At 47.6% G+C, this 25,915-nt stretch overlaps 6 protein-coding genes across 6 annotated transcripts; 1 reads left to right on the forward strand and 5 right to left on the reverse strand.

Moving 5' to 3' along the window:
* Nucleotides 1-60: 60 nt before the first annotated feature.
* On the reverse strand, nucleotides 61-1,555 carry I302_103894 (uncharacterized protein; the record flags this gene model as incomplete). Its single annotated transcript, XM_019189262.1, has 3 exons — nucleotides 61-921; nucleotides 995-1,272; nucleotides 1,375-1,555. 3 exons carry the CDS (start codon nucleotides 1,553-1,555, stop codon nucleotides 61-63), a joined length of 1,320 nt encoding a protein of 439 aa, XP_019048824.1.
* A 2,548-nt stretch (nucleotides 1,556-4,103) lies between these two features.
* I302_103895 (uncharacterized protein) lies at nucleotides 4,104-7,533 on the forward strand (the record flags this gene model as incomplete). The annotated part of the gene is made up of 14 exons (XM_019189263.1): nucleotides 4,104-4,923; nucleotides 5,088-5,414; nucleotides 5,503-5,822; nucleotides 5,911-6,034; nucleotides 6,102-6,217; nucleotides 6,297-6,460; nucleotides 6,529-6,652; nucleotides 6,721-6,802; nucleotides 6,861-6,906; nucleotides 6,979-6,988; nucleotides 7,052-7,178; nucleotides 7,252-7,293; nucleotides 7,364-7,406; nucleotides 7,479-7,533. 14 exons carry the CDS (start codon nucleotides 4,104-4,106, stop codon nucleotides 7,531-7,533), a joined length of 2,400 nt encoding a protein of 799 aa, XP_019048825.1.
* A 208-nt stretch (nucleotides 7,534-7,741) lies between these two features.
* Nucleotides 7,742-16,025, reverse strand: I302_103896 (uncharacterized protein; the record flags this gene model as incomplete). The annotated part of the gene is made up of 15 exons (XM_019189264.1): nucleotides 7,742-9,236; nucleotides 9,295-9,609; nucleotides 9,665-9,799; nucleotides 9,856-9,986; nucleotides 10,064-11,149; nucleotides 11,208-11,357; nucleotides 11,424-13,707; nucleotides 13,764-13,984; nucleotides 14,041-14,275; nucleotides 14,350-14,417; nucleotides 14,479-14,608; nucleotides 14,679-14,757; nucleotides 14,840-15,433; nucleotides 15,493-15,811; nucleotides 15,864-16,025. The coding sequence occupies 15 exons, from the start codon at nucleotides 16,023-16,025 to the stop codon at nucleotides 7,742-7,744; spliced, it is 7,404 nt and encodes a 2,467-aa protein (XP_019048826.1).
* Nucleotides 16,026-16,701: 676 nt separating this feature from the next.
* I302_103897 (uncharacterized protein) lies at nucleotides 16,702-18,035 on the reverse strand (the record flags this gene model as incomplete). The annotated part of the gene is made up of 3 exons (XM_019189265.1): nucleotides 16,702-17,243; nucleotides 17,425-17,542; nucleotides 17,742-18,035. 3 exons carry the CDS (start codon nucleotides 18,033-18,035, stop codon nucleotides 16,702-16,704), a joined length of 954 nt encoding a protein of 317 aa, XP_019048827.1.
* Nucleotides 18,036-18,610: 575 nt separating this feature from the next.
* I302_103898 (uncharacterized protein) lies at nucleotides 18,611-22,295 on the reverse strand (the record flags this gene model as incomplete). The annotated part of the gene is made up of 8 exons (XM_019189266.1): nucleotides 18,611-18,979; nucleotides 19,063-20,120; nucleotides 20,188-20,383; nucleotides 20,446-20,664; nucleotides 20,725-21,498; nucleotides 21,554-21,702; nucleotides 21,770-21,907; nucleotides 21,977-22,295. The coding sequence occupies 8 exons, from the start codon at nucleotides 22,293-22,295 to the stop codon at nucleotides 18,611-18,613; spliced, it is 3,222 nt and encodes a 1,073-aa protein (XP_019048828.1).
* An 833-nt stretch (nucleotides 22,296-23,128) lies between these two features.
* Nucleotides 23,129-24,982, reverse strand: I302_103899 (uncharacterized protein; the record flags this gene model as incomplete). The annotated part of the gene is made up of 9 exons (XM_065869763.1): nucleotides 23,129-23,283; nucleotides 23,353-23,465; nucleotides 23,523-23,583; nucleotides 23,660-23,729; nucleotides 23,788-23,851; nucleotides 23,928-23,983; nucleotides 24,046-24,140; nucleotides 24,213-24,831; nucleotides 24,905-24,982. The coding sequence occupies 9 exons, from the start codon at nucleotides 24,980-24,982 to the stop codon at nucleotides 23,129-23,131; spliced, it is 1,311 nt and encodes a 436-aa protein (XP_065725835.1).
* Nucleotides 24,983-25,915: the final 933 nt, after the last annotated feature.

The following is a 25,915-nucleotide window of genomic DNA, read 5'->3' on the forward strand; positions in this document are numbered from 1 at the left end:
CAACAACCCCGATCCGGTAGATATGTATGTTTATGTATATGTATGCGTATGCGGTTCAGCCTAGTTTCTAACCCCCACGGGCCCTCCATTAGGCGTAGTAAGCGGCGTGACCACCTTCCTCACCCCCGTCCTAAATCTGATCGGACCATCTTCCACCATCCCCCCAACGTACTTCTCAATCTGCTCCGAATCATCGTATTCTCCCAAAGTGGGATCGAAGTCTTCCCGTCGATAACCCCATTTACCAGGTAACCAGAAATCATCATGTGTCATCGATGTCTTGTTACCCATTCTTCTCTGTCGCAGGGTCAATCGTTCCAGCTGTTTCTCCTTGGCTTCTCTTCGCATTGATTGTGAGGGGGAGAAGAGCGGACCGGCAGAAGGGTGGAGAGTAGATGATTTGGAATGTGAAGGGTTGACCGCCAGGGGGTATAGGGAGAGTACTCCCGATCTGTCCATCCAATCTTCGATAGGGGCCAGTTCAGGTTCGGCCGGTAGATTGGAGGTGTTCAGTGTTAATCTGGATTGAGCTCTGAGTAATCCCGAAGCAGACAATAAACCATGACCATCTTCGTCATAGGGAGTAACAAGGTCGGAATGGTGATCATGGTCCTCCGAAGCTGATTCCGTACATGTACTGTTCCTTCGTGAATGTTGATTTGATCTTGGTTGAGATACGTTGTCAAGGTGATGATCGTCGTTGTTTGAGACGCATAGGTCGCACACTCTCTCTTTTACTATACGGCGTTTACCACTGATATCTGTTGAGACCAGTGAGCCCCGTTGGGAAGAATGGGAAGAGCAGAATAGCTGGCCGCACATCCTACAGTGGTGTCGTCGGGGACCGAGGAAGAAGTATGTAGGCTGAGCGAAATTGGCGGTGCAGAGTGGGTAAGTGCATAGAGCGGAATCGGCATCAGGCTAGGTAATCGCAGAATCATTATCAGTAGGTGACCAGTTGCGATGTAGCTTGGTGAATGGCTGTGCAACTCACTTGCCACTTGGATCGATCGATCACCTCGCCCATCACTCCCGTGTGCGCCGTGGCCAGCATCTCCGCGCAGATCTGTCTGTTATCTTCGCATTCTGAGAGTGGCGAGCAGACATCGGCGATGGCTACGTCCAATGAGGGAGAGGATACAGGTTCCATGTTGAGGTAGTTCAATCCGCTGGAAGATGACGCTACAGGTTGGAGCTTGTTTGCTGCCGAGGAGGATGATGAGGAGGACTGAGAATTGGATGAGGTGGAGAGATGAGCGGCATCTTGCGAAGCTGCAACAAACAAACAGACACGAGAGGGTCAGTAACTTGATTGGTCTGATGGGATACACTAGCGTAGTTGTTATTACGGCAACGGCAAAAAACAAGACTCACCAAGATCACTGGCACTGCCTTTTGATCTGCAGAGCTGCTGTTGGACTTGCTCATGCTGTTCTAACCATTGCGCCTGTGCGTTGTGTTGGGCCACTTCGTTGGAGGTGGGCAGTTGGGGAAGGAGCGAGTCGGGTCGGTTGAGTTGGAGTAGAGATGAATGCGAAGATGAATGGGATGCCATGGTGGTTGGTTGAGGGATGAGATGTAAAAGAAGGGTCAAAGGGATGGGATGTTGTTTGTATTTTTATAGTGGTTTGATTGATGCGAAGTCAAGGTGAGTAGACTTTGGGAATAGAAAAGGATGGGTGTGGGTTGAAAGGCGTTTATAAGGATGTATACGTTCGTCTCCACAAGAATTCTATACTTGCAAGCTACGGTCGTATGACCATCCAACTAATAGTGAACTAGGTAATTATCGTCTATTTGGTTGGATACTTTAGCATAAATCCATATAAACCCATAAACCCATAATTATCAGCACCGACCCTCCCCTTTTGACCCTAGATCAAATCGGTCCCTTGTGTCCCTTTTGTCCCTTACTCCCTTTCCGATACTGACGGCCATAAACACACTTACATCCTAAAGTACCGAAGATTAAGCGGGTGCGGTGTAGGTCAGTGCGACTACTGAAAGGGGGTAAAATAAGGGTATCTTTCCCTGTGCTGTTGTGCTGTTGCTGTGCCTTTGAAAGGGGATAATAATCTCGGTTATAGACTTAACCACGAGGTCCTAACTTGGGTATTCCTGATTTAATCCCTTTTACGGTAATTGATCTCAGGTGTCAAAGGGGTAGTCTCAAAGGCACCCATGCACCAAATTCGTAAAAACATCAATCACCTTTGGTGTCGTTCTGTCTCAGCCGCAAAGCAACAAAAAGTCCAAGACAATAGGACAACAGGACAACAGGAAACCCGATACGGTATTTGGAATACGCAACAGCAGATCCTTGATCTTTTCGGACTTTACGTTAGAATGGTCAGGTTGCGTCGCTGTGTGCGGTACCTCGGATGCAGTTTTCCTACTGCCATTACCGCATGTTCCTTTCACGACACCCCAACTTGGACCTGGTCGTGTGCGCTGTGTAAGCGATGAGCAGGTATACGTAAATGCAAACCCGATCAAATCCGTTGTGGATTTAGACATAGACCATTTTAAGTGACCTACGCATTGCAGAGTGGCTTGATCACATACATGTCCTTTGACGACGGTAAAGGTCCAAGAGATGAAACTGCCATTTTGATGGGTGTTTTGAAACGGGACTAACAGTCCACCCTCCTTTGATTGATCAATCGATTAACATCAGAGAAGCACGGATCGTCTTGATGTGCTTTACCGCTTTCAATCAAACGATCACTTGCTTGACCGGCTCCGCTTCCCATCAATTGGGGACACAAGCGATGCGGTACGGTTAGTTTCCATTTTCAGGATTGCCACGTTGTGCACTCCGGTAAGCAGGAAAAGGGTAAGGGGTAAGACGTTGCGGGTGAACTGTGCAGTGTATCCCTGCTCTGCTCTTGGTCTAACGATCGCAGTCATACCATAACGTCAAACACTAAAGTTTTATGGGCCGTCTTCAGAAAAAAGATCGTCGTTCCACTATCCTTTAACTAGACATGAGCTAACAGTTTGGGTTACTTGCTATCTGTAGGAACATGTTGAGATGCTAGGCTGCTCCACAGATGGATACTGCATGGTACATGGTGCGGAATGATGTGGATGGTATCTTTCGTTTCAACGCATTGCGGGTGGATTCATCACGGGTGAACGGTGACGTAGCGTAACGGACAGATCTCCTTCCAGTTCGTTGGAGCCATACATGTACGAACCAAGACCAAGAGGATCCAGTGTGGTATCCTCTCTACTGTAATTGCATCCGGCAAAAACATCAGCTCACATACCTCATGCAACATGATATGTCTCGCGTAGTTTAGAGGAACTTGGGAATCGGTAATGCTTAATTATACTGTAGTCCCCAAGCCACTCCATAAAACAATATCGGATATGTCATCTTGTGGGAATCACTGTGTCAAGTGAAGATGCCAAGTTGCCTCGGGAAGTCTTCACTTGCGTCCCAAACCGGATAAAACAGTCAAGACAGTTTCCCAATCCCATCATTTTGCGGAACTCTTGGATCCAATTGCAACATACGTACAGTATTCGTCATCATCGGAAGATAAAACGGAACGGGTATAGACTGGATAAACCATATACGGCCGGCGGTAATAACAAACTCTATAATGGGAGTCATAATGCTTTGCTACCAGATGAATGATGACAGCGTGCGTACGCTTGCCTCATCAGCCGAAAATAAGCGTTTTGAGTTTGAGATCAAAGTGTCAAAGTGTCATAGTCATAGAAGGAGTGCGTAAGACGGGCAAGCGAATCTTTCGGGATCAAGTGGGATGGGAGGTACGGGATTTTACATATTGGAGCGGGGGTCACCGCTCAAGGTGCAATGCAAAGTGGAAGGAGCGTATAAGGTCACGTCGGTAATTCAGGTCCGGATGATCTGCGAAGACGAGTTCGAGTTGACCTCGCAAAAGTCAACAACAAGAGCATCATTTACGAGGAATATGCAAATATACCGTATCATTGACTCTTACACTGTCGCATTTCCTCACACTAGCTGATCTGATTTCAGGCCTTTCCCATCCTGCGAATGGCTCATTGATGAGTCGGATCAGTGCATATCACAATCGTATGATGATACCACAAGTCATCCCTTCAGCATGATGTTGACAACCCACTCACCACCTCCAACGCCCGAACCTCACTCACGATCCCAAATTCAAGTACCACCTGACACGTCCGTGGCTCACTTGGGACTCGGAGAACGTGATATTCGACGATTGGTGAGAGAAACGTTCCATCAAACTTGGAAAGATTACCATGCCTGGAAACCACCTTCTACGCTAGCTATAATCAACGGGGAGTTGGAGAAAGGCGCGAAGAGGGTCTACGATGAGCTGGTAGAGGGGCATAGGAAGTTAGGCTTGGAGTTGAGGAAGATGGTAGAAGATGAGACGAATATTGGACGGAAAGAGGGACGGTTCATAGGATCACGGGATGCTTTACGCACTACTTCTGGTTCTAGCACGGAACATTCAGTGGTGTACAGAAAATCGTCTATCCCCAATTTGAATGGTAATAACAAATCGTCCAAGAATGGTAAGGCCAAACAATCCACCAAGGTCAGCTTCCGATCTATTCCACTCAACCCCACCGAGGGAAGCTACACATACACACCACACCCGAAAGTACCAACACCAATTTCCATATCCGCCTCATCTTCCCTAACCGCCCTGACCGACGCCAACGACATGGGAGAGCAGGAGAAGCGCAAAGAAGAAGAAGAGGATAGATACAAGATCCAAACTATCCCGCCATACTTCTTCTGCTCGTCTGGTACGTTGAACATATGCAGGGATGATGAAGGGTCGATGCCCTTCATACCGATTTTCAACGATAATCAGGATTTTGACGAGAGTGGTTGGTGTGAGATGTTTGATGGGCGGATGGCCTGGGAGGGCGCATGGAGGGATCCAGAGGGTGAGTGGGTCCATCTCGATGGATAAAAGTCGATTGACACGAGAACGAATATCAAAATGCCCATCATCCTGTCCATCCCCGTTGTGTGCAAACGCCATCATCTTCTCGTTGCTTCTCGCCACAATTCAGACGCAAACTGACTTCAATCCTTTGATCATCCCCAGTCGACATAATCCAAGTGGAAACCCTCTCTCGTATACTCGCCAAAACCAACGGACATATCGCATCTGACCAGATCGACCAGACTCGAATCTTACCGCTGGAAGTAGCAAGAATAGAGAACCTAGAGATATCAAGAGATCTACCTCCCTTCCCTCCGAAGCCTTCCATTTCTCCCACAACGGGCTCGAACCCTGTCAGACCAAACAAGAGAAAATGGAATGAGCCACTACCACTGAAGGAACATGCCCAGGATGTATCGCACGTAGACGAGCTGGGGGAATTAGTGTGCTCCAGGCAGGGATGTACGATTTATGGATGTTTGAGGCATAGTCAGTTACTTTTTCTACTTCTTCTTTGAGATGTATCAGGACTGTTTTATCAGGAAGTCGGCTGATGGGTATGGGTATGTGCATCCAGGCAGTCTGGAAGGTAATCAGCTATCCCTCCAATCATCGAGCGCGAACCAACGCCCCGTAATATCCATTTCTCAAATTCACTCTAAAGGTCGGAGCAGTAAATTGCCTATGGCCGTTGAAGGATTCCAACTCTGCTCTGAAGAATGTTACGCTCGATTCACCGTATCCCAGCTGTACGAAGCAGTTTCTCACCCGAGATATAGGGCATGGTCTGGGCGGGACCTACAACCATTGATTGAGATCATGTCGCAGGAAGATGAGATCGCAAGTGAAGATGTATGTGCGTTGAGTTTGATGAGTAATGGATTTACCTGCATGGAGGTAAGTGGATTACAATTCTGTCTCAGATAGAGAACAGTCATCATGCTGTCAGGTATGCCGGCTAATGGTATGTCTGCAACATGATCAGGTCGCAATGCAGATTATAGCTCTAACGGCTGAAGCGGAGGAGCCTTCGATACCGACTCCTTCAAGCGAATACAGCGAGGTTCTCAGTGCAACAAAACTGACCAGCCCAAAGAAACAGATCCCTCGTGAGTCCATTTTTATCAAAGCCATGACAAATAGTAATGGCTGACATCGCTAAACCCTTGCTCGTAGGTTTCTTACCAGTCAGTAATTCGTCAAATACCGAGGAATGTAATCATCCCGGACCATGTACCACAGCCAACTGTTCATGTTTTGCGGAAAGCTGGACGTGCGGGAGAAATTGCGGTGTAAGTAAATTTTCTGTATAGCCTTCAGCGGTCATGGCTCACCTTCGATCGATGGTCTGTCTGGATGAAATTTCCTTAGTGCTCGTCAGATTGTATACGACGAGACAATGGCTGCAAGTGCCGGCAAACCCTCGTTATCAATGGTATCAAAGTCACTCGGGGAGCATGTACGGTCGAACGGTGTCCATGTGCGAAAAAGGGGAGGGAATGTGATCCCGAGTTGTGCGGTTCATGCGGTGCGGAGTGAGTACACGAGACTTTCTGGGTCAAATGACCTTGAGACACTGGGTCGCTGATACATGGGACGGTAGAGCGGAGATTGCATCCGCTAGGCGATACAAATATGATCATTTCCACGATCGCCCCGAAGGCTCTGAGTATATAGAGAAGACAGGATACTGTGGGAATGTGGACCTACAGAAAGGTGTTTTCCCCGTGAGTTTGAACCCCAATTTAATGACGGGTGGGAAATACTTGGCTAATCTGACTCTCAATGGTGACAGAAATTGAGAGTGGGAATAAGTCAGGTATCGGGATATGGAGTATTCGCAGACGAGGCTATACCCAAAGGACGAATCATAGGTGGTCAGTAGCTCGTGACAAGCCAGTATCACAACGTAAGCTGACATGGAGAGGTTCACAGAATACATTGGCGAGGTGATATCGAAACTTGAGGGAAACAGACGAGAGTGAGTCTATTTATACTCCTTGAAGCGAATTAGTGAGATGACACTGACCAAGGAAAATGTCATTGCAAATAGTGAAATCAACGTTAGTGGACGATGTTGACGCTTGTGACATGTGTTAACTAAACCTGATTGGTGATTGTCACAGCACCAGATAGGCCGTCAATACATATTCACGCTGAATGGCGAGTCAGATATCGACGCGGGGAACTATGGGAATATAACTAGGTTTATCAATAGTGCGAAAGGCCAGCATAGGAATATAAATGCGAACAGTGGGTTGGATTTTACATTTTCTTTTCTACGACATGGCATGGTGCGAGTTGCTGAGTTCTCGATGGGGTGTAGCCATAACGGTGAATAACGAAGCGAGGATCGTATTTACTTCTAGTGAGTTGCGACAACCCCGCCCACGCCCTCTTGGTGTTGAATGGACACTGATAATGCATTTGGTACATAGCACGACCGATCAAGAAAGACGAGGAGATACGATTTGATTATGGGTGAGTGATTGGCAATCCGCTTCTATTCATCCTTGTCAGCTAGAGTTCGAGCTGATACGGATCGCGCGGTAGTGGTCAATTCGACGTCAACGGTAAAAGTAAAAGCAAGAACAAGTCAAAGAAGTGAACTGCAGAAGAACTATAATGTCGAGACGAATGATACGATTTGACGACGGAAAATAATAATTGTAATTGTATAATCTGTGATCATAATATGCATAATGTATTCGTGAAAAGGTAACAAAGTTAAACTAAAAAATCAAGACAATTCCCAAAAAACTAAAATCACAACGTATACTCTACAAAATAACTTTTATCACTCTAAGTGTAGTCAACTAATCAATCTCAATAGGTTCCTCCTGACTATTCGTACTACCCTTCAATCCCATCATCCTAGCTTTCTTCGGACTAACCTGAATCTCCACTTCGACCTCTCCATTCCCACTCGACTCTCTCTTTTGCATTCTATTTACCAACTTCTTCCCCCTATACTCCTCGATCGGCACTTCCTCGTAATCCGCCTTTGCCCTCAACTCGTTCCTCCTCGACTCGAAGATAGTCATATCTATCGTATCCAGCGCAAGGAGTCTATGAATATGTACCTTCTTATTCTGCCCGTATCTTCTTATACGTCCTATAGCCTGCGTCTCCACCGCTCGATAGTTCAATAGGGAATTGGTGAATAGTGGTCCAAGGAAGATAACGTGGTTCGCTATAGTAAGATTCGACCCTGCTGCCGAAGCGTCATTCACTTTCAGGAGCAATACTCTATCTTCCGTCGAGTCGTCAGGATCGGACTGCTGGAATCTGTCTAGTGTATTGGCTCGAGCTTTAACCGATCCACTGAGGGTGACGTGCGATATCTTCCCGGAGGATAATGCCTCGGATACCTTTCCGGCTAGATCCTCCCATTGTAGGAAGACTAGAACCCTCTGGTCCTTGGGTATGGAGTGAATGAGATCCACAAGTTTCTGTAATTTCGCGCCGAATCGACCAGACGATAGTTCACCTTCTATACCTAATGATCTGACTTTGACAATGTTCGTATGTCTAACAGCGGAATGACAATCCTCCCCTTTCACACATCGTTGTTGATCAGCGGATTTGGTCATACATTCCAAACACGATACATGACCGCAGCATGAAAGGACGGCCATCTCTTTATCAGGGTTGGTTGATGGTTTATGTCCACATTCAGAAGCTTCCAATACAGCTTTGGCTTCAGGTCCATTCCGTTGGAGTTTCCTAACTACCTCGAAGAATCTCAGAGATCTAACTCGAGCGACTAACTCTTTCGATAATTTTCGTAGCAAGTGAGATTGTTCACGTAATTGCCATTTCACGTCTTCCACTTTACCTCCCTTTTCGACTTTCGCTGGTTTCCCATGAACCGGTTCGTCAGGTATACGTCCATTCTTGATCCCGCATTTAGCAAGGACTTTGATGAGCCTGTCGGCAGCTTCAGAATCACCTTGATGTTTCTTGGTATTACTCGAATCATCCACCCATTCCTGGAAATGTTGTTTCTCCTGATCCTTGGAACCCCAACCGCCCTTCTTCCTGATCCAGCAGTGCAGAGCAACAGCTTCGTTGATAGATCGGTACAAGTCTTCCTCACATCCTATCAACTGTTGACTTCTGGCTCCGGTGATATGTTCACATGCTTCTTGCGCGGATTTCGCATCTCTCTTCTTGTCTGTAAGGTCCAAGGTGAAATGACAACATCGTTTGAGAAGTGCTTCTTCAGCTGTCTTTGAGTCGACCAAGGCCTCTTCAAGTCGGGCATTTCGATCACCCTGAGTGACGTTCTTGAATTTGGTCTCTTTTCGTCTGTATACGACCCATCGTCAGCTCCATTCTGTACAGGAGAGCCACCCACTGCACTCACGCTTGCATTTCCAAAGCCTGGAGATGATGCTCCAATTCCAGGTAGACCGCACCCTCAGAAGCAGGTAGTTTGATGTGGTGTATATGCTCGACAGTGGGTATATCATCGATCTCAGCGATGTTCTGCCTCACAAAGACGTTCAAGAACTCTTGAGCCAGATCATCCCTTCGTCTATGCCAAGCTTGAGAGTGGACTTCTCTGAAGGCATGGAACTTTTCAGCTTGAGTTTGTTCCTTCGCTCTGGCTTTTTGAGCTTGGGCGTTACCCTCCGCGTCGTCAGGTATACCTAGGTGGATACCCATGAAAGCGGCAATACTGGATGAACAAGTCAGCTGTCAAGTATAGAGCAAATTCTACAACAAAAGCTTACCTTCGAATGGCAGGGAAATCGCTGACCGGAGGAGTACCAGACAAGACCCATTTGTAGCAAGAAGACAGTCGAAGAAGAGCAGCGAGTGATTTCTTGTCTAAATATGTGAACTCGTCTGCAATGACTCGTCGGAACCTGCATCATACCTATATCAGCTGTAATCTCCCGGATCCAAGATTTAGCTAACTCACCGGAACATGTGCATGACAGGACAAGACAACCTCTTATAATCCCCATGTACGTTCGAGCTAGTGAACGACTCCGTTCCTTTGGCATTCCTGAATGTGGGTACAGGGATAGATGCTAGCTCATCCTCGTCGTCCTATTCAAATGAAACCACACCCATAATCAGCTCACTCTCAGTTGACTGAAATTAGTAAGGAGGGGGAGAGCACTCACGCTAAGTTCATCCTCTGACGCTTCCCACTTCTCAATATCCTCCACCGACTGTTTCGTCCTCTTCTTCGACCCCTCATCATCGTATTTATCCCTATAAGCCTTCCCTTTCATCCTCTTCCCAAACTCAGAGGTCTTATGAGCTTCTTTCCGTTTCTCAGACTCCTCTTTCAACTTCTTCTGCCTCTCCTTCATCTTGGTCTGTACCACTTCTGCTCCCTCGTCAAATAAGATCGTCACCTGCTCCTTCAATGAATCCATGGCAGTCTCCAACCTATCCGAGAAGAACCTTCCACCCTGCTTATCGCTCAACCATTCTTCGGGCTGGGACGACAGGTACTCGAACCTCTCCCAGTAGACATCAGCCTCGAAGATCTCAGAAGCCATAACTATTATATCTGCTTTGGACAGTTCCGAGATTGATTTCGATTGAAGGTCCTTCATATTTTGAATCACAATGATATTGAACAGTTTCCCTGTGAATCGGATGATCTCACTGGGCCACTGTTTACTGAGATGTCCAGGAACGACAATCAACGTAGCTTTGAGGTCGATTAGTCCAGCCGGAGCAGGTTCAGGTGCAGGTAGGTTCTTACTCTCCGCAATGAGCGCAAGAGAAATGATGGTTTTACCATAACCCACTTGATCTGCGATAACACCACCTCGAATCATCACGGGTCGTTCGGCTTTTCCTTCGGCTCTCCATCCCAGGGAGGGCAAAGCAGCTTCTGATATCTCCTCTTCGACAAAGGTATGGGTCTTGCCAGTAGCTGCTTCCTGCTCCTTCATCCACCACAATGATCGAAGTTGCTCAACTCGCAAAGGAAGCTTGAATCCCTTGGGCTGCTCATGTTCCGGATCCCGCTTGTTACTGGGCAAGATGAATACTCGAGGTGGTTCAGGTACATCGGCAACTTGACCTGGAGTCAGTCTCCAGGAAAGCTTGATTTGACCTTTTCTTTCGTTGACAGGAAGTCGGGATAAGGCTCGATGAGCGAGGGAAACGATGTTGAGACCAATTCGGAAAGAGCCGATATCGTTGTCCAGTCGAAGTTGCACGACGAACGGCGCAGGTCGGTTTTTGAGGGCCTACAGGTAGTTTAGAAACATCAGTATATTTTCATACCTACTGACAGGTAGTACCCACGTGTTCATATCGACCAGCCTCAAGCTTATCTTCAAACGCCATGATCGTAGCCTTGGTCTTTCCGCCGTTCTTATTGAGTTTTCCAGCTTTCTTGATCCAGTGAATCTTGGGTGGTCGAGGTGCACATCGTTCACAGGCAGTACCAGCGGCCTGATTTTGGGATTACAGTCAGCTAGAGGAAACACGAAGCTGAGCAGGTCCATCAAGTCCACTCACATCAACATCCGCCAAAGCCGTCCATTTACTCAATCCATCCAAAGGCGGTAATCTCTCAGTGATCCAAGCAAGGTTCGAGAAAGTAGCATTACCCTGATGTAACAGATCGATCTCCCCCCATGCAGCGGGTCTCCACATACTCTCCGAATGAGCAGGATCCAATGGTACTCTACATGAAAGTAACGCAGAAGCATGGGTACATCCGTCGTTGGTGAGGTTGACCGAGATGGACGTGGCGTAAGGGGGAATAGCGTATGTCGCAGTATCCCTCTTGATTGATGCCGAGGAAATTTGATCTTGAACTACAGCGATGGTGTTTCCTCCGACTGCGGTCAGATGAGCTTCATCGCATACTACCCATCCTCCTCTGATGTCCAGTCTGACCTTCTGGGAAGGTTTCGAGTTTTCCCTCCATTTCGGTTCCAGGACAGCTATGACCGCTCGTTCGGTACCGAAGTCTAACCTTTCGGTGGAAGTTGAAAACACATAGGGATCGTCTTCGGACTCTCCACATCTGGTAGGATCAAGGAAGAAATACAGTTGAGCTAATCCCTCGTCGGCGGGATCGGAATCCTTCTTGTGGAGTGATGACATCGCTTGACCACATTTAGGCAGCAAGGTATAAGTACCTGATAGTTTGCGGTCTAGAGCTGCTTCGGCTTCTTCAGGAAGGACAAATTCAACTTGAGACCATCTTCGAGTCTTCTCCAGACCAGCTTGAAGACCTAAAGACGCTTGCCACGTAGGGACAAGTTCTCCTTTTCCATTCACTTCGATCTGGAAAGATTGCTGAGACGGGACACAGAGTTCCCATGGTCCACATAAGACATCTTGACCCTTGATATCGAATCGTAATCTCGCAACGGGGTGGAGAAGGAGGGCTCGCAGTCGACTGTTGTTGGGTTCAGTGGCAGGGGCTTTGATCGTAAGCCGCCATTCTGGAGTTTGACCTTGTAAGAATAAGTCCAAAGTAGCGTTGGGAGCTTCGTATACAGCTGTCCAGATATATTGTCTCTTGAGGTATCTGAATCTGAATTCCGCATCTTCGACTCCTTCTACGACAGCTCTAGTCCAAAGTTTCCAGTCCTTCTCATCGACAGTACCTTTACCAAGCTTCTTTGCCTTCTCTCTGACAATTGATAACGATGAATCGGTCAGACCGGCAATCTTGACTCGCATAGGTAGTAACTCCTTAAATCGCTTCTCGAATTCAGTAGGTTCCACCCTGATATTCTGACAAGCTGTATATTGATGGTCCGGTCTACCACCACAGGCTTTACAAGCTCTATACCCACAAGCTGTACATTCCTCGATGGGCGAGGCGGTACCGGACTGCCCTTCGCATTGACAATGTCTTGAACTTCTTTCAGCCAAATCAAGTATCTCCTTGATATCGGCTTTGGCAACTTTAGCTAAATCCAAATCGTGTCTTTCAAGGTTGTGTTCTCCCACAATCCGCTTCGAGACGAGATCATCGTTCAAAGCAGCTTCTTCCTCTATCTTGGCGGCATCGGCAATAGCGTTCTGACCAGCAGTAACTTTGTCCACGGCGACTCTGAGAGCAGCAAGCATGGATGCTCCTACCACAGTGGTAGTCATAGCGTTTCCAGCCAAATCGGCAAGTTGATCTTCATTCTCACTCGTAAGGAGCAACTCCCGCACGGGAATACCTTGAAGTGCCAATGCTTCCCGACCAGTGACAGGTCCACCTCGAGTGGTAACCCATGGAATCATATTGGGAGTAAGACATGATGCTAGAGCAGTCTTGGAGGAACCAGCTTGACGATCGACGTTCTGACTGACATTCCAGATACAAGCCTTGAATCCTGAATCGGTACCTTCTTTGGCCATTCGAAGTGTCGAAATTTCCAGCAAATCTAACACTCTCTCCGTTTGGGCAAGTAACCAATCGTTCCATGTCCAATCTAATCCTTTACATACTCCTGCTTCTTGCCATGATGTGAGAGGACGTAAGATACCAAGAGCCTCGTCCTGTCGCGCTCGATGATGTCGAGATTCACATCGACCCCAATCAGTCGCTTTCCGCTGAGTACCATCTTTCTGTTCTTTGGCGGAAGCAAGATCAAGTCGCGCTCGATGGATGTTGGGGTCATCGGTATGCAGTAAGAAGGCCTCGAAGGGAGATGACCAAGGTCTTCGCAGATCCTTGACAGTTGTAGCCCATTTCTCGGCAAGGTGAGAGTTATCATCCTTCTTACAAGGTGTAGCGAAAAGATACACTCGAGTACGTGTATGAGGGATGTAGAATTCTTTTGTGTCGAGTCTGTGGAAAGAGATGAGCTTGATGCAACGTACCCGATGACTCTCCAGCTGACTTACCTCGTGAACTGCGCGTCATAATCAATCTGAGCGAAATAAGCTACTACCTTGTCCCAAGGTGCGTTACACACGTTCTCCAATATAACTACAGGAGGTTGGTGTTTCTTGACCCATTGAAGCATTCCTCGGAAGGTTCTTCCGGATTCGCCATTTGCGTCGATGTCTTGTTGGACGTTGTTCAGGTTGGAGTAATCGACACATGAGGTACCAGCAATGAGGATCTGTAGATATGGAGGCTCAGCTGAATTATCACCATTACATGCAGAAACCAGCTCACATCAACATTCCCAGGTACTTCCACCAGTGACCCATAAGCAGTATGAGCCTTCTTCTTTCCTAACTCAGTAACATCTCTAAACAATACTGGAGGAGCGAAGTTTCTTTCGATATAAGCCTGCTTGAAAGGTTCAATCTCACATGAGAAAACGTGGTCGAAGGAGAGCGTCAGGTCGTGCTGGGCTTTGATGGCTTTGGCAATCATGTTGAGAGCAAGGAGGGGAGATTCAGTACCACTGTGGGTCCAAACATGTTCAGCTATGTCCACTTTGCATTATGAAAGGTTAAGGTGAATAGGTAGTATACTCACGAGCACATGGTAGCTACTCTCAACTTCCTTCCATTCAGCCTCTTCACTAATTGCACTATATCGGGCATCTATCCACGACTGGTCAGTCACCGGAATCGCTGTATACCAAATTGTGGGTTCGACACTCACTCTCGATACAAGATGATCGAACATCACCTCAATATCATTCATAGGAGGTAAATCTTCACTCATGTTCTTAATAGCATTCCTAATATCTAATTTCTGGCCCAGAGGTTTAACACCAGTCTTGAATCCCTTGCTACAAGATGGTGACAGCTGAGTCAGTGGTTGTACTTACGTGATGAGTACCGAAGTTGTTCCGTACTCACAGGTTCACAGGTGCTTTCTTGGGTGCTTTGACTTTCACGTTCCAGCCTCCGACCTTTCTAGCGGTGGACTTCTTGACTTCTACCACGCATAAAAATACCATCAGCATCGACCTAAAGTACTCCAATCGAGAAGAAGTAAGCCAAGGAACGGTAAGACTCACCTTCTTCCTCGGGTTCATCGTCTTCCCCCTCTTCTTGTGCTTCACTCTCAGCATCCGACTTGAAATCCCCATCTTCATCGTCACTCTCCCCTCTATCATTCCCTTCCCCATCCTCATCACCCATAACGAAATCACTTCCCGCATCCTCATCATCGCTCGACGACTGTCCATCCTCATCCTCATCATCAGGCATAAGCGCAGCAGCCTTCCGTCGTTTAGCAGGAGGTTCCTTTGTGTCCTTTTTCTCCAACACACGTTTGGTGACTACACCTCTAGAGGTTCTAGGCTTAGCTTTGGATTTAGAAGAGGAGGGTCGGTCCATATCGATATCTGAAGAAGAGGGATCAGGAGTAGGTATGATATTTTCTTTATCCTTCTGTCTACTTTTATCTTTAGGTGTAGAGGGCGAATCGAATACTTTGAAGAATCCTTTGATACCCAACGCAGGATTCGGCTTGACTTTTTCCTTCTCCTGAATCTTTTCTTTTTCTCTGGGGGTAGATTTTGTTTTTTCCTGGGGAGTTTGTTTGTTCCTCTCATTTTCATAAAGACCTGACGAAGGTGGTATCTTCGCTCGCGAAGGGGTTGTCGAAGCTGACGAAGATGAGCTTCGTGGTGAGCGAAGCTATCGATAATATTCGACGAAGACGTACCTTTTTCTATCTTCGTTAAGGCCAAAGCAGATTTACCCAAAACCGCCTCTGCACCTGGTTTACCAGGATTCTTGTTATAGAAAGCCAGCACAGGCGGATCATCATTCTCGAATTGTGATGCCTGAGTCCATGATCTATCTTTGACTGAATATCCCGTCCAATGTATTAGGTATTCCAGTGTTCGCTTCCCTCTGAATTTGATATATCGTGAATCCACTATGTAATCAACTTCGTATTCTTCATCGTCTAATCCATCTTCGTTATCTGAGGATTGTGGTTGTGGTTCGGGTGATTCCGAAGGGGATATGGATAATTCAATCTATGACACATGAGTAAGCTGATGTTCGATTTGGAAGATCAAAACAGCTCACCCTCTTTCTCTTCACTCCGTTGACTTGTTTACCTTTCACTGGCTGAGGTTCTGGATCATCGTCCTCGTCACTGCTCAGTGTCATGTCGACTATCTTCTTCTGCGATGCTGATCTTCTGAGACTCGCTCGAGCGGGACTAGCGGTAGGTGAGGCTATAGCCATGTTGAATGAGGGTGGGTGGTCGGTCGACCAGAGGGCTCAAGGTGGGAAAGGGGTCTATCTAGGATGTGAGGGATTTGTCAATGGATGAAAGATACAAGGGAATAGAATGTAGATGGTATGATAACAGTAAGATGAAAATCAAAGTATGCAAGTGTGATACGACGGCCCGTGTCTCTACTTAAGAATCTAATGATAATGTCCAAAATCAGAAAAGCACTCGAGTACTCTACACCCAAACTCGCGTCAACTACACTCGTACTACCCTACTCACGGACGCGTCGTATTGTAAGTAATGTTAATGTTCCGGACCATGTTGCCCTGATTACGATTATTACGATTACCAACCTGATTAGCCATTTCCTAATCCCTGGATCAACCCTCGTGACCTTTGTTGTATGCGTTGATTACTAATGGAGCTACGAGTATCAATCGAGAGAAATGGTTACTGCAGATGGATTGATCATATAGATGCATAATGGGAACAAGACAGTCCAATGTGGTTCTGTTCGTTATTCGTTATAGATCAAAGCCATTATGGATGTCATAGACAATTTGGTTTAATGCGATATATGAGGATATACGAAATTAGTTATGAAGATGGTTGATCCCAGTCTGATAAGGTATTTCGGCCTCCTTGCCCCTTCTCTCCAATCCCACAACATCCACCACAAACCACCTACCAAGGCGCCTCAAACCTCCCATCATCATTCGCCCCACCTTTATCTTTCCCTCCCAACTCCCCGCCCATCTTCCTCTTACTCTTCGACTTCCTCCCTCCCAGAGCCTTGTAATTCTCCCTCGCCTGGGCTTTTCTCTCCGAGCTACTTAACCCTCCATCCGAATCTTCATTCTGCCATCTCGCCGCATTCCCACTTCCCAATCCCTTATACGCGTGCCCACCGGTCGGGGTGGTATACCCCGAAGTATGTAGACTTGCAATGTCGACTCTCCTAGGATCTACCTCCGGTTCGGCGGTGGGGTCAGTCCGTTTGAAGGTCACTTTGAAGTTGGTCTTCCAATCTTTCTTGGACTCTATCTTGGTCCATACCGGTTGAGAGGATGTGGGGAGCGTAGGTTTTGGTAAAGCGGATAATCGGGGGATCTTGTCGTATGGATCGAAGAATTCAGTTTCGTTGTCGACTTTTCGGGTCTTGCCTCCTGGGGAGTCTGGTAAGAGGAGTTTGGGCAATACGAGGGCACGGTTCTGGAGGAACCATACTGCGAAGTTAGATGCAAATCAGCATCTAGAACGTATTGGAAAAGCATTGACGTAAGATAGTGACAAAGATACGCAAAAGAAGTGAAGCATTCTATTATGCTTAATTAAGAACACAGCTTTGATGATGTAGTGTGTGCGGTGCGAGGAGAAGCGACAACGATCAAAGACGATTTCACTCACCATAATTCAACGTAGAAGACTTGTGCCACCTCTTACAAACCCTATCACACCTGGCCAGCGATCTCACATCGAGCTGTATGAATATCCTCACGGATATGTGGGTGGGAAGTGTTCGCAGCTAATGTCGGAAAAGGGGTCAGCATGTGCCCATCTATCTCGTCTGTTGCTTCCCTAATCCCTCAGAAGGTATCACCCCCGCATCACCACCCTCTCCCTAGTCGGATCTTATCCAGTCACTCTCTCTCTCGAGAGCGCCCGACCCTCAATCAACCCCACCACCATCGAGCCTTATAAGTCATACGGACGGGAAGACTCACAGGATCCCTCTTATTCTTCCCTCCCAGCGAACTAGGCAACCTCTGACCCAACACCAACCCCTTCCCTCCCCCCGTGGGAGTAGACGGTCTCGTCCCTTTACCAACCTCCACCAACTCCTCATCGTCCGTCTCCCCATCCGAGAACGGGACGGGCGATCCACCCCTCGAAGAATCAAGTTCATGGTGCGTCGATCCGGGCGATGAGGGAGGTCGGGGCGTGTGGGATTGTTGGTGCATCTGCTGGGAGACGTGTAGGTTTTGGAGAGCTGTGTGAAGGAGTGAGGATGTTGACATTTTGTCTCGGTATGTTCTTGGTAATGCTGCTGTGCTATGGTTTGGGTAATCTTTTGTGGGCTACGTTACTTGGTCTTCGATGCACGATGTATAAGCTTATGTCAACGGTTGGTATATAGATTGAGATATGAAAAGGGAAGGATATGGTTGATTGAAAATAGCTCAGAAGAGGATCTGTGTATGGCCCACATGTGAGAAAAAGTAGGTTCCGATGACATCACTGATATCTCCTATTGGTGGCAAAATCATCCATACACAATGTGGCTCCGCACTGTATAATGATGGCATCTACCGACAGCTTCCAACAAGCATGCCGTGACTTAACTGCATGAGTATACCTCACAAGCAATCAATACCGAGCACTGGCTACTGACTGGATCAGGCTTACTTCCTACGCCGCACGACCATTGCATAAGCACAAAATCAAATACCAGACCATATACCACGTGAAATATAACATAATCATCATACCACAGACCAAGCGAATCTCATAAAGCATCCAGATCTAGTCTCTACCCAAGTTCACAATCTATCCTGCCGAGCCATCATGTATATACCCAACTCGTTCATCCCAATCACTCCGCCCCACCAAGCTTCATAAGCGCCTTCAAACTCTTAGCCACCCCAAAAGACGCACTAGCAATTTGCTGCCTCACAGTCTTCTCGAACCCACCCTGAGCCCCATTCGTGCCAGTCGACTTTGCCGATTCCTGCGCCTCGGACAATTTGTTCGTATTGCTCACCAAATCCTTTAGGAGGTCATCCCCCTCTCCTCGGAGTGAGTTGGGCAGGGCGTTGGAGGAGACGGCTACGATGGATGATGCGATGGCTATAACCTCTGAGAGATGTTCGTTCAGTGCTGAAGGGGATGAGTTGGTTCGGATGGCAGCTAGGAGATTTTGAATCGAATTGACCAGTGCTGATGATTGGGTGTTGAGGTATGGCTATGACAGCATACAGGAATCATCAACGTTAGATTTTGTGTCTTAATTGAAACAGCAAGATACGTTAAGGTGGATTTACTCACCTTCAAATCTTCCCACTCCCTCGCATCGTCCGCTCCATCATTCTCATACCCCTGCGGTTCCTCCACCTCATCCATCTCCTCGACACTTTGTTCCCTGGCGAAACCTCCCTGCATTCCTCCACCTGCACTACTCTGAGTCTGCTGCGAATTCATACTCTCCCTGCCACCACCTACATTCGGATTCATACCGAAACCGGATCCACTCCTAGGTTCCACCAAAGGCCGTTGTCCTTGACCATTCCGATCAGACATCATGGACGATTTCCTCTCCAGGTCGAACGAGTCGGATCGTCCCATCGACGAGGTAGATTGGAAACTGTTGATCCGCAGTGCAGCAGGGGGTCGATCATTACCAGCAGAAAGCGACAGCGGTGCTGCAGGATGATTACCGTTCAATCGTTGTTCAGTGGGTGTAGCTGTTCTTATCGGTGCTTGATCAAGTGAAGGTTGTCTGACCAGTACTGGTGGGTTCTGGATGGGACTTGCTCGGGCTTGTTCCGACAACCTCTCTTGACTTCCGTACTCCCTATCCCAATTCCCATTCACAGCTTTCAACTCTTTCTCCCGTTGATCACGAGTAACCATGTCCTTGATGCTCATTGAACTTCTCCTCCGACTCATCTCTCTATTCTGGTTGAATCGCCGTATCTTCAGTAACTTGATGATCTCCACCACGTTCGTACTGAGATGTCCAGCTGCAGCATCAAGCAGCGAAACGGGCGAAAGTCCAGATGCCATAGCGTGATTTCGAGCAGCCTGCATCAACGAGTTGAGTCGATTGGTCGATTCGTATTTCAGTGATTCCAGTCGAGAGACATCAACATCGAGATTAGGATTGGCTTCGAATGCCTTGACATCCTCCCCTATCTCCGTTATAGCTTCCACGATCGCTTTCATAGCTGGCAGTACACCGGTAGGCTGTGATGATCTTGCGGCTTGCAGTAATCCATCAATAGCAGTTTGGAAGGCGGAGACACTCGTATCGGCGATATTGCCGTCTGCTGATGCAGGAAGATGATCGTCCGTGAGGGGTTTGGAAACAAAGAGAGTGGATGTAGCTATGACAAATGTCAAACAGGGATCAGTCCACCTTATCATACGCCTGAGCAATGGAACCCAACTCACCTTTCAGATTACGCAGTTCGATCCTAACAGCATCATATTTCCTCTTATACTCCTCCACCCTAGCTTCCATCTCGCTCATTCCCATTGCGTCTTGCTCCCGCTCCGACATGAGCTCATCGTTCCTCATAGAGAGAGCGTTGAGCTCGTCAACAAGGGTGTGCAATTCCATCTTGAGCTCAGTGACGGCTTGGCGAGACTGGAAACAAATCAGCTTGACCGTTCGAAATTACCGCGAGGCACACACACAAGCAGACATACCTCTGGACCCGATGAGCTACCTTCCATATTCGCTTTCTCATCTTCCAACCTCCTGTACTCATCTTCAAGGGAGTCATACCTATCTCGCCATTGCGCTATCTCCTCTTCAGCCGTGCGAGAAGCCTGATCTGCACGTTGTTTAGCAGCTTCTACGGCGTCTTTTGCAAGGTCCAGCTCATGTTGTAATGATCTCAACGATGAGGCGTGGGTGGCAGCTCGCTAGTCAGCCACACGATATCAGCTCATGACGGATCAACCAAATATTTTCAACTAGCTCACCTCTTTCAGTCCTCTGACTTCCTCTTCCCACTCCAACCTCCTTTCCCTCTCCGAAGTCTCTGCTCTCCTCGCCTCATCCCTCTCCCTCTCAGCATTAACGACCTTCCTATCCAACCCCGCAATTCTAAACTCATATTCCGCTCTCAACTTCTGTTCCCTCTCCTCATCCCATCCATTCTGGGCGGCAACCAACTTCGACTTATTCGTCACGTTCGACGAGAACGACAGTCGATCGTAATACACTCTATCATCCGCCGAGGCAGGGGACATCAATTCTTCGTTCGCTCGGGGTGTCTTCTCCCTTTCCCTTTCTCTATCCCTATCATTTCCTTCGGTGTATGATGCCCTGCTCTCCCGCCCCGCGCTACTCCTACTGGCCGGTCTGGATGATGTCCTACTCCTGCGCTGGTCCATCAACTGACTATCCCTAGCATACGGCACTTCGATCTCCTCTTCCCTCAAGCGCGATTTGTTAGGTACGACCACATCACTGGTAGTTCCCATAGGGTTCGCCTGAGGTCCTCGTGATCTCCCCTCATCTAATATCTCCGCATCTTGATCTCTACTTGGGCGGGAACGATGACTCCCCTGCGACATTCCTCTGGAACCCTGTCGCTGGTGCGGCGAGCCTGACGAGACGAGTCGAGCGTTGAGTGCTCCCGGTGGTGGGGTAGGGTTGGTACGATCACGGAGGGATTGGGAAGAGGAATGTTGGTGTTGATATGGTGGTCTCGTAGGTCCAGGGGCAGGAGGGGGTTCATCGTATTGACGTTCCTATGAAAGTCTGGTCAGAACGCATTCAGTAAGAAGCGGGAAGTGTATAGCTCACTTGTTCTTCGAATTCCGGATATCTCCTCTTGAGCTCATAGAACACATCACTCGCCAGATCCTGAAATCTGTTCTTTGGCAATGTAGCCAGTTTTTGTCTAGCCTGGTTACGCTTCGGGTGGAAATCCTCTCTTACAGGGAGAAATGGGACTGTATAAGTTGACAATCATCAGCTTCGGAGATACCTCAGGGGCTGGAGGACAAGCTAATCACGTACCGTTCCCTTCTGGTTCGCCATTATCCACCGCTATACGCCTCATCAACTCGTCATAAACATCCGTCGACAATTCTTGGAACTGCAACTTAGTCAAACGAGTAAGTTTTTCTCTAGCCGATGCTCTCGAGGTTGGAGATTCTGCATCAAACACCGAGAATCAGGACCGTCTCTTCTAGCATAAATATAGTAATGGGAGACACGACGTACCCTTCTCTATCCAGCTCGCCAAAAACTCCTTCAAAGCCCTCCAATGTACCCTCGCTATCTCCCTACTCTCAGCTTTCCTGTCGCTACTGCCCCCGACGGGAGGTCTCAATCCTCCAGCACCGCTCCCACCAGTCATGCTCCTCGAGGTACTTCCATTACCTACTCTAGCCTGGGGCTGATACCCCGACGAAGAGGTGGACACCTGTCTACTTGGTGCCCCTCCGAATGCCGACTGACCATATTGCGAGTACCCCACTGAAGAGGCGGCGGTAGGTGGTGGAGAGGTCGAGTAGGAGGGTTGGCCGAATCTTGATGCCATGGGTGTTGATTGATGGTTGGGCAGAGATTTGTCGAATTCAAGTGAGATTTCTGGTGGGAAGGTATGGGAAATTTATCGGATTGATCGCAGTCTAGATATCTCTATTGCTTTGTTATCGTTTGTTACTCATTGCTCGTTGATGTCGTTGTCGTTTTGATCGTGTAGTTCGTGTACTTCTGGCAAGAGGGGATGGGGATGGTGATGATAACCTTGTCTTCTATCTGTATAGGTGTGTGAATTGATTGAATCGTTCAGATTGATAGATATATCTATACCTTTCGAAAATGCGAGACTGAGACTAGGTGGTATAGGCGCACGGTCCTTGCGGTAGTAATTGATATGATGTGCTGGTTTAACGTGTTTTGAAAGCAAAGCAATCCCTGAAGTTTTATTGTTTGTTCCTGTCTAATGGCTTTTCGTCATTGATGAGCTCTACTTTACTTGAAAGACGATAGGCGACGACAATGAGCTGGAGAGGGTTATGAGGACAGTATGGGATTGTATCTGATTGATGCCTTTAACGATATGTATCGTCATGGTCATGATGAAAGAGAAGAAAGGGCTCTCTCTCTCTCTGTTTGGGTGTTTGATACCCAAGTGGCGGTTTTCTCGGTATATACCGTATTACTGCGTACCTCACACGCGTGTTTTGGTTTTGGTCATCCAAAATAGAACATAACCAGACGCGTGCAAGACTCGAATACATCACATGAACAAAGTATGGTATACATATTCTGCAGCTGAATATTCTACTCGATTTATGGCAACTCAGCACTTGACTATCATATTTACTTGGTCTGACCTCCGATCAGTCGAGAAGGACTGTCAAGAAATTACTCGGCGATGAAATAACTACAAGTATTCTCTGCACCCCTCTGAGCGACAGGTAAAATGACACTCTGGTGGTTGGACGCAGACATGATGGTGCACATCCTATATGCTCCAGCGGGAACACCACCTTGTACGTCGATCGTAGATAGACCGTTGACTATGCGAGATGATGCGAACGTTTGTCAGGGCCCCATGTCAAATTCACGAGGAACGGCAGATCACTCACCATCACCTAAATCCATACCCTTGAAGAACGTGAATGTATTAGGATCAAGTACAGAGGTATCATCGATGGCTTGCATGGGCTGTAAGACTATGTGTGCGTGTCCTACGACTTGGCTGTATCATCAAGTCAACATCACATCGCTCCAAAGAAGAATGGAACTATCAACTTACCCTGATCCATCGATTTGTTGAGGAGCAGCGTAGTAGTTCTTCTGGGCGTTAACGAAAGAACCTAACATCACACAGTTAGTCGTTAAATCATTGTTCATTTTCCTCATAGATGCGATGGCATATGCCTTCAGACTTACCCATAGTCATCCCGGTAGTTTGCAAGCCGATAGTGAACGTCTCACCAGCCTGGATGGTCTCCATATTTTTCTGATCAAACGATCAACCCGTAAGTCCTTGTTCTCACTGTTTACACGAAATCACTCACTGGGGAAACAAACATTGTGGAGATCATATTTTGCGTAGAGGGGATCTGACCGATAGGGACGGGACTGTGACAGTGCCAAGCCAACGATCAGCTCATAGACTATACGATGCTTACAGTACTGGAAGGGATCATCAGCTCACTTGCAACTTCCAGCTTTATTTTGCAGACCGTTGGTGATACTTTGACCGACGCAGAACTACACATCATCCTTATATCAGTACAGTGACACCGCGCATCGAGCAGGTGTCTATCACTCACATCAATGAAGTTGTTATTCGAAGTAGCACTCGCAGCCTGATTGGCAGTGGCATTGGGGTTCGCGGCTGTATCCTGGATGACCGCGTTGTTGAGTCCTATAAAGCAGAATGTTACTCTGTCAACATCGATCGATCGTACATGATAGAAGGGGGGAGAGCAAGACTTACGAGTACCGCCGTTAAAGTTCAACACAGGTACAGCAGGTCCAGGTGCACCATTCTCATTGGCCGCAACTGGCGCAGCAGCATTATTACCACCTTGAGCTCCTTGGACACCAGAATTATCACCTTGATTACCTCCGTTATTCGCATTACCACTATTACGACCACCGCCACCGCCAGCATTGTTGTTGTTGTTGTTGTTGTTACCGCCATTCCCAGGGTTGGCAGCATTGTTACCACCAGCAGCAGCAATAGCATCACCATTGCTGTTATTGTTGTTGTTCCCTCCAGTAGCAGCGTTGTTATCACCACCAGCAGCGACATCATCGGCGGCGGCGGCGGCGTCGCTGGTATTACCACCAGCAGCGGCAGCAGCATCGTTGGCATCACCACCAGCAGCGGCATTGTTGTTGTTACCACCGGCATTTGCTCCCCCGCCAGCTCCTCCTTGACCGAATCTCCCTCCACCACGACCACCTCCTCCTCGGCCGAATCCACCGAACTGACCATTATTTTGACGACCACCTATCAAGCTTCTCCCGGCTTTCTCCCCACCACAGTTCGCAGCGGGCGATACAGACGTGGTCGAAGCCTGACGAGCTTGGATGTCACGAGCATCGTATGTCTATCGTCCACGCACAAATTCATCAGTCAAAGGTTCTTGCTCTTTCAGGATAGAGGAGGGAGTAGGAACTCACATGTACGGCGGGACGAGCGATAGAAGATTCGGTAATGAGCATTAACGAAGCGAGGAAGGTGAGCGTCAAGCCTCTCATCTTGATCGATTACTTCCCGAAGTAAACACCACTTCGAATTTCTGATCGAGATCGGGCAGGATAAGGACGACAAGCTGCGTGTTGCGAGGTTGATCGTTGAAAGTAGATGGGGAATGCGACAAACCAGTTGTCCGAGTCGAAGCGAAAATGTAAATCTGAAGATCTAAATATACCAACTCTAAAGTTTATTGCTGGGCAATGCCAAGTGATTCAAGTGAGGTATGTACGAGTGCCAGAAAAACGTCACCAGGACAAGAAGAGTGCAAAAGATCTCACAGAGATTGAAGAGACGAAACGAAAGAACAAGCAAGTCCGAAAGGACCGTTGAAATGAAGAACGAAAGAAAATTGAAGAGGTATTACGATGGGGAATACGGTGTAATGTCATCCGCAGCGCTTTATCTATATATCTGTGTCTTGCTTCATCACTGCAAACTCCTGCAGTAGTGATGCATGCACGCTTGGTGTGGTCGTAAAGGAGACCAGATAGATCGATATGGAAACGGAAATTACCGAAACCGAAACGAAGAGAATTCAAGAAGATGCTTGGTTACATACTTACTACATCGAAACTTGACGACTGCCTTCTCTCAAACGCCAAACACCGAGCGATGTATCACTTGGACGACTATACCCAAATTTCCTTCACGGCCGCAAAAAAATGAGATTTGGTGCGGACGAAAATACCTCATTCGCCTGCTCCAGGATACCAGGTCGTTAGGGCGATACGAGCTGAGAGTATGGTATCAAGCAATGCAACTCTTTTGGGCGACGTGAATCTCATTCTCTTCTCAACGGCTTTACTTTGAGAATTGTTTGATAGTAAGGAAGAGACGAAAACTCTTCAAAGATCGGTTGGGAATGAGTTTATGACCTTTGTGTTGACCTGAACACAGGCGTAAACAGTCTTGATGGTGTGGCCCGAGGGATCGAG

Source organism: Kwoniella bestiolae, chromosome 2, assembly GCF_000512585.2.
Source record: "Kwoniella bestiolae CBS 10118 chromosome 2, complete sequence".
NCBI lineage: Eukaryota > Fungi > Basidiomycota > Tremellomycetes > Tremellales > Cryptococcaceae > Kwoniella > Kwoniella bestiolae.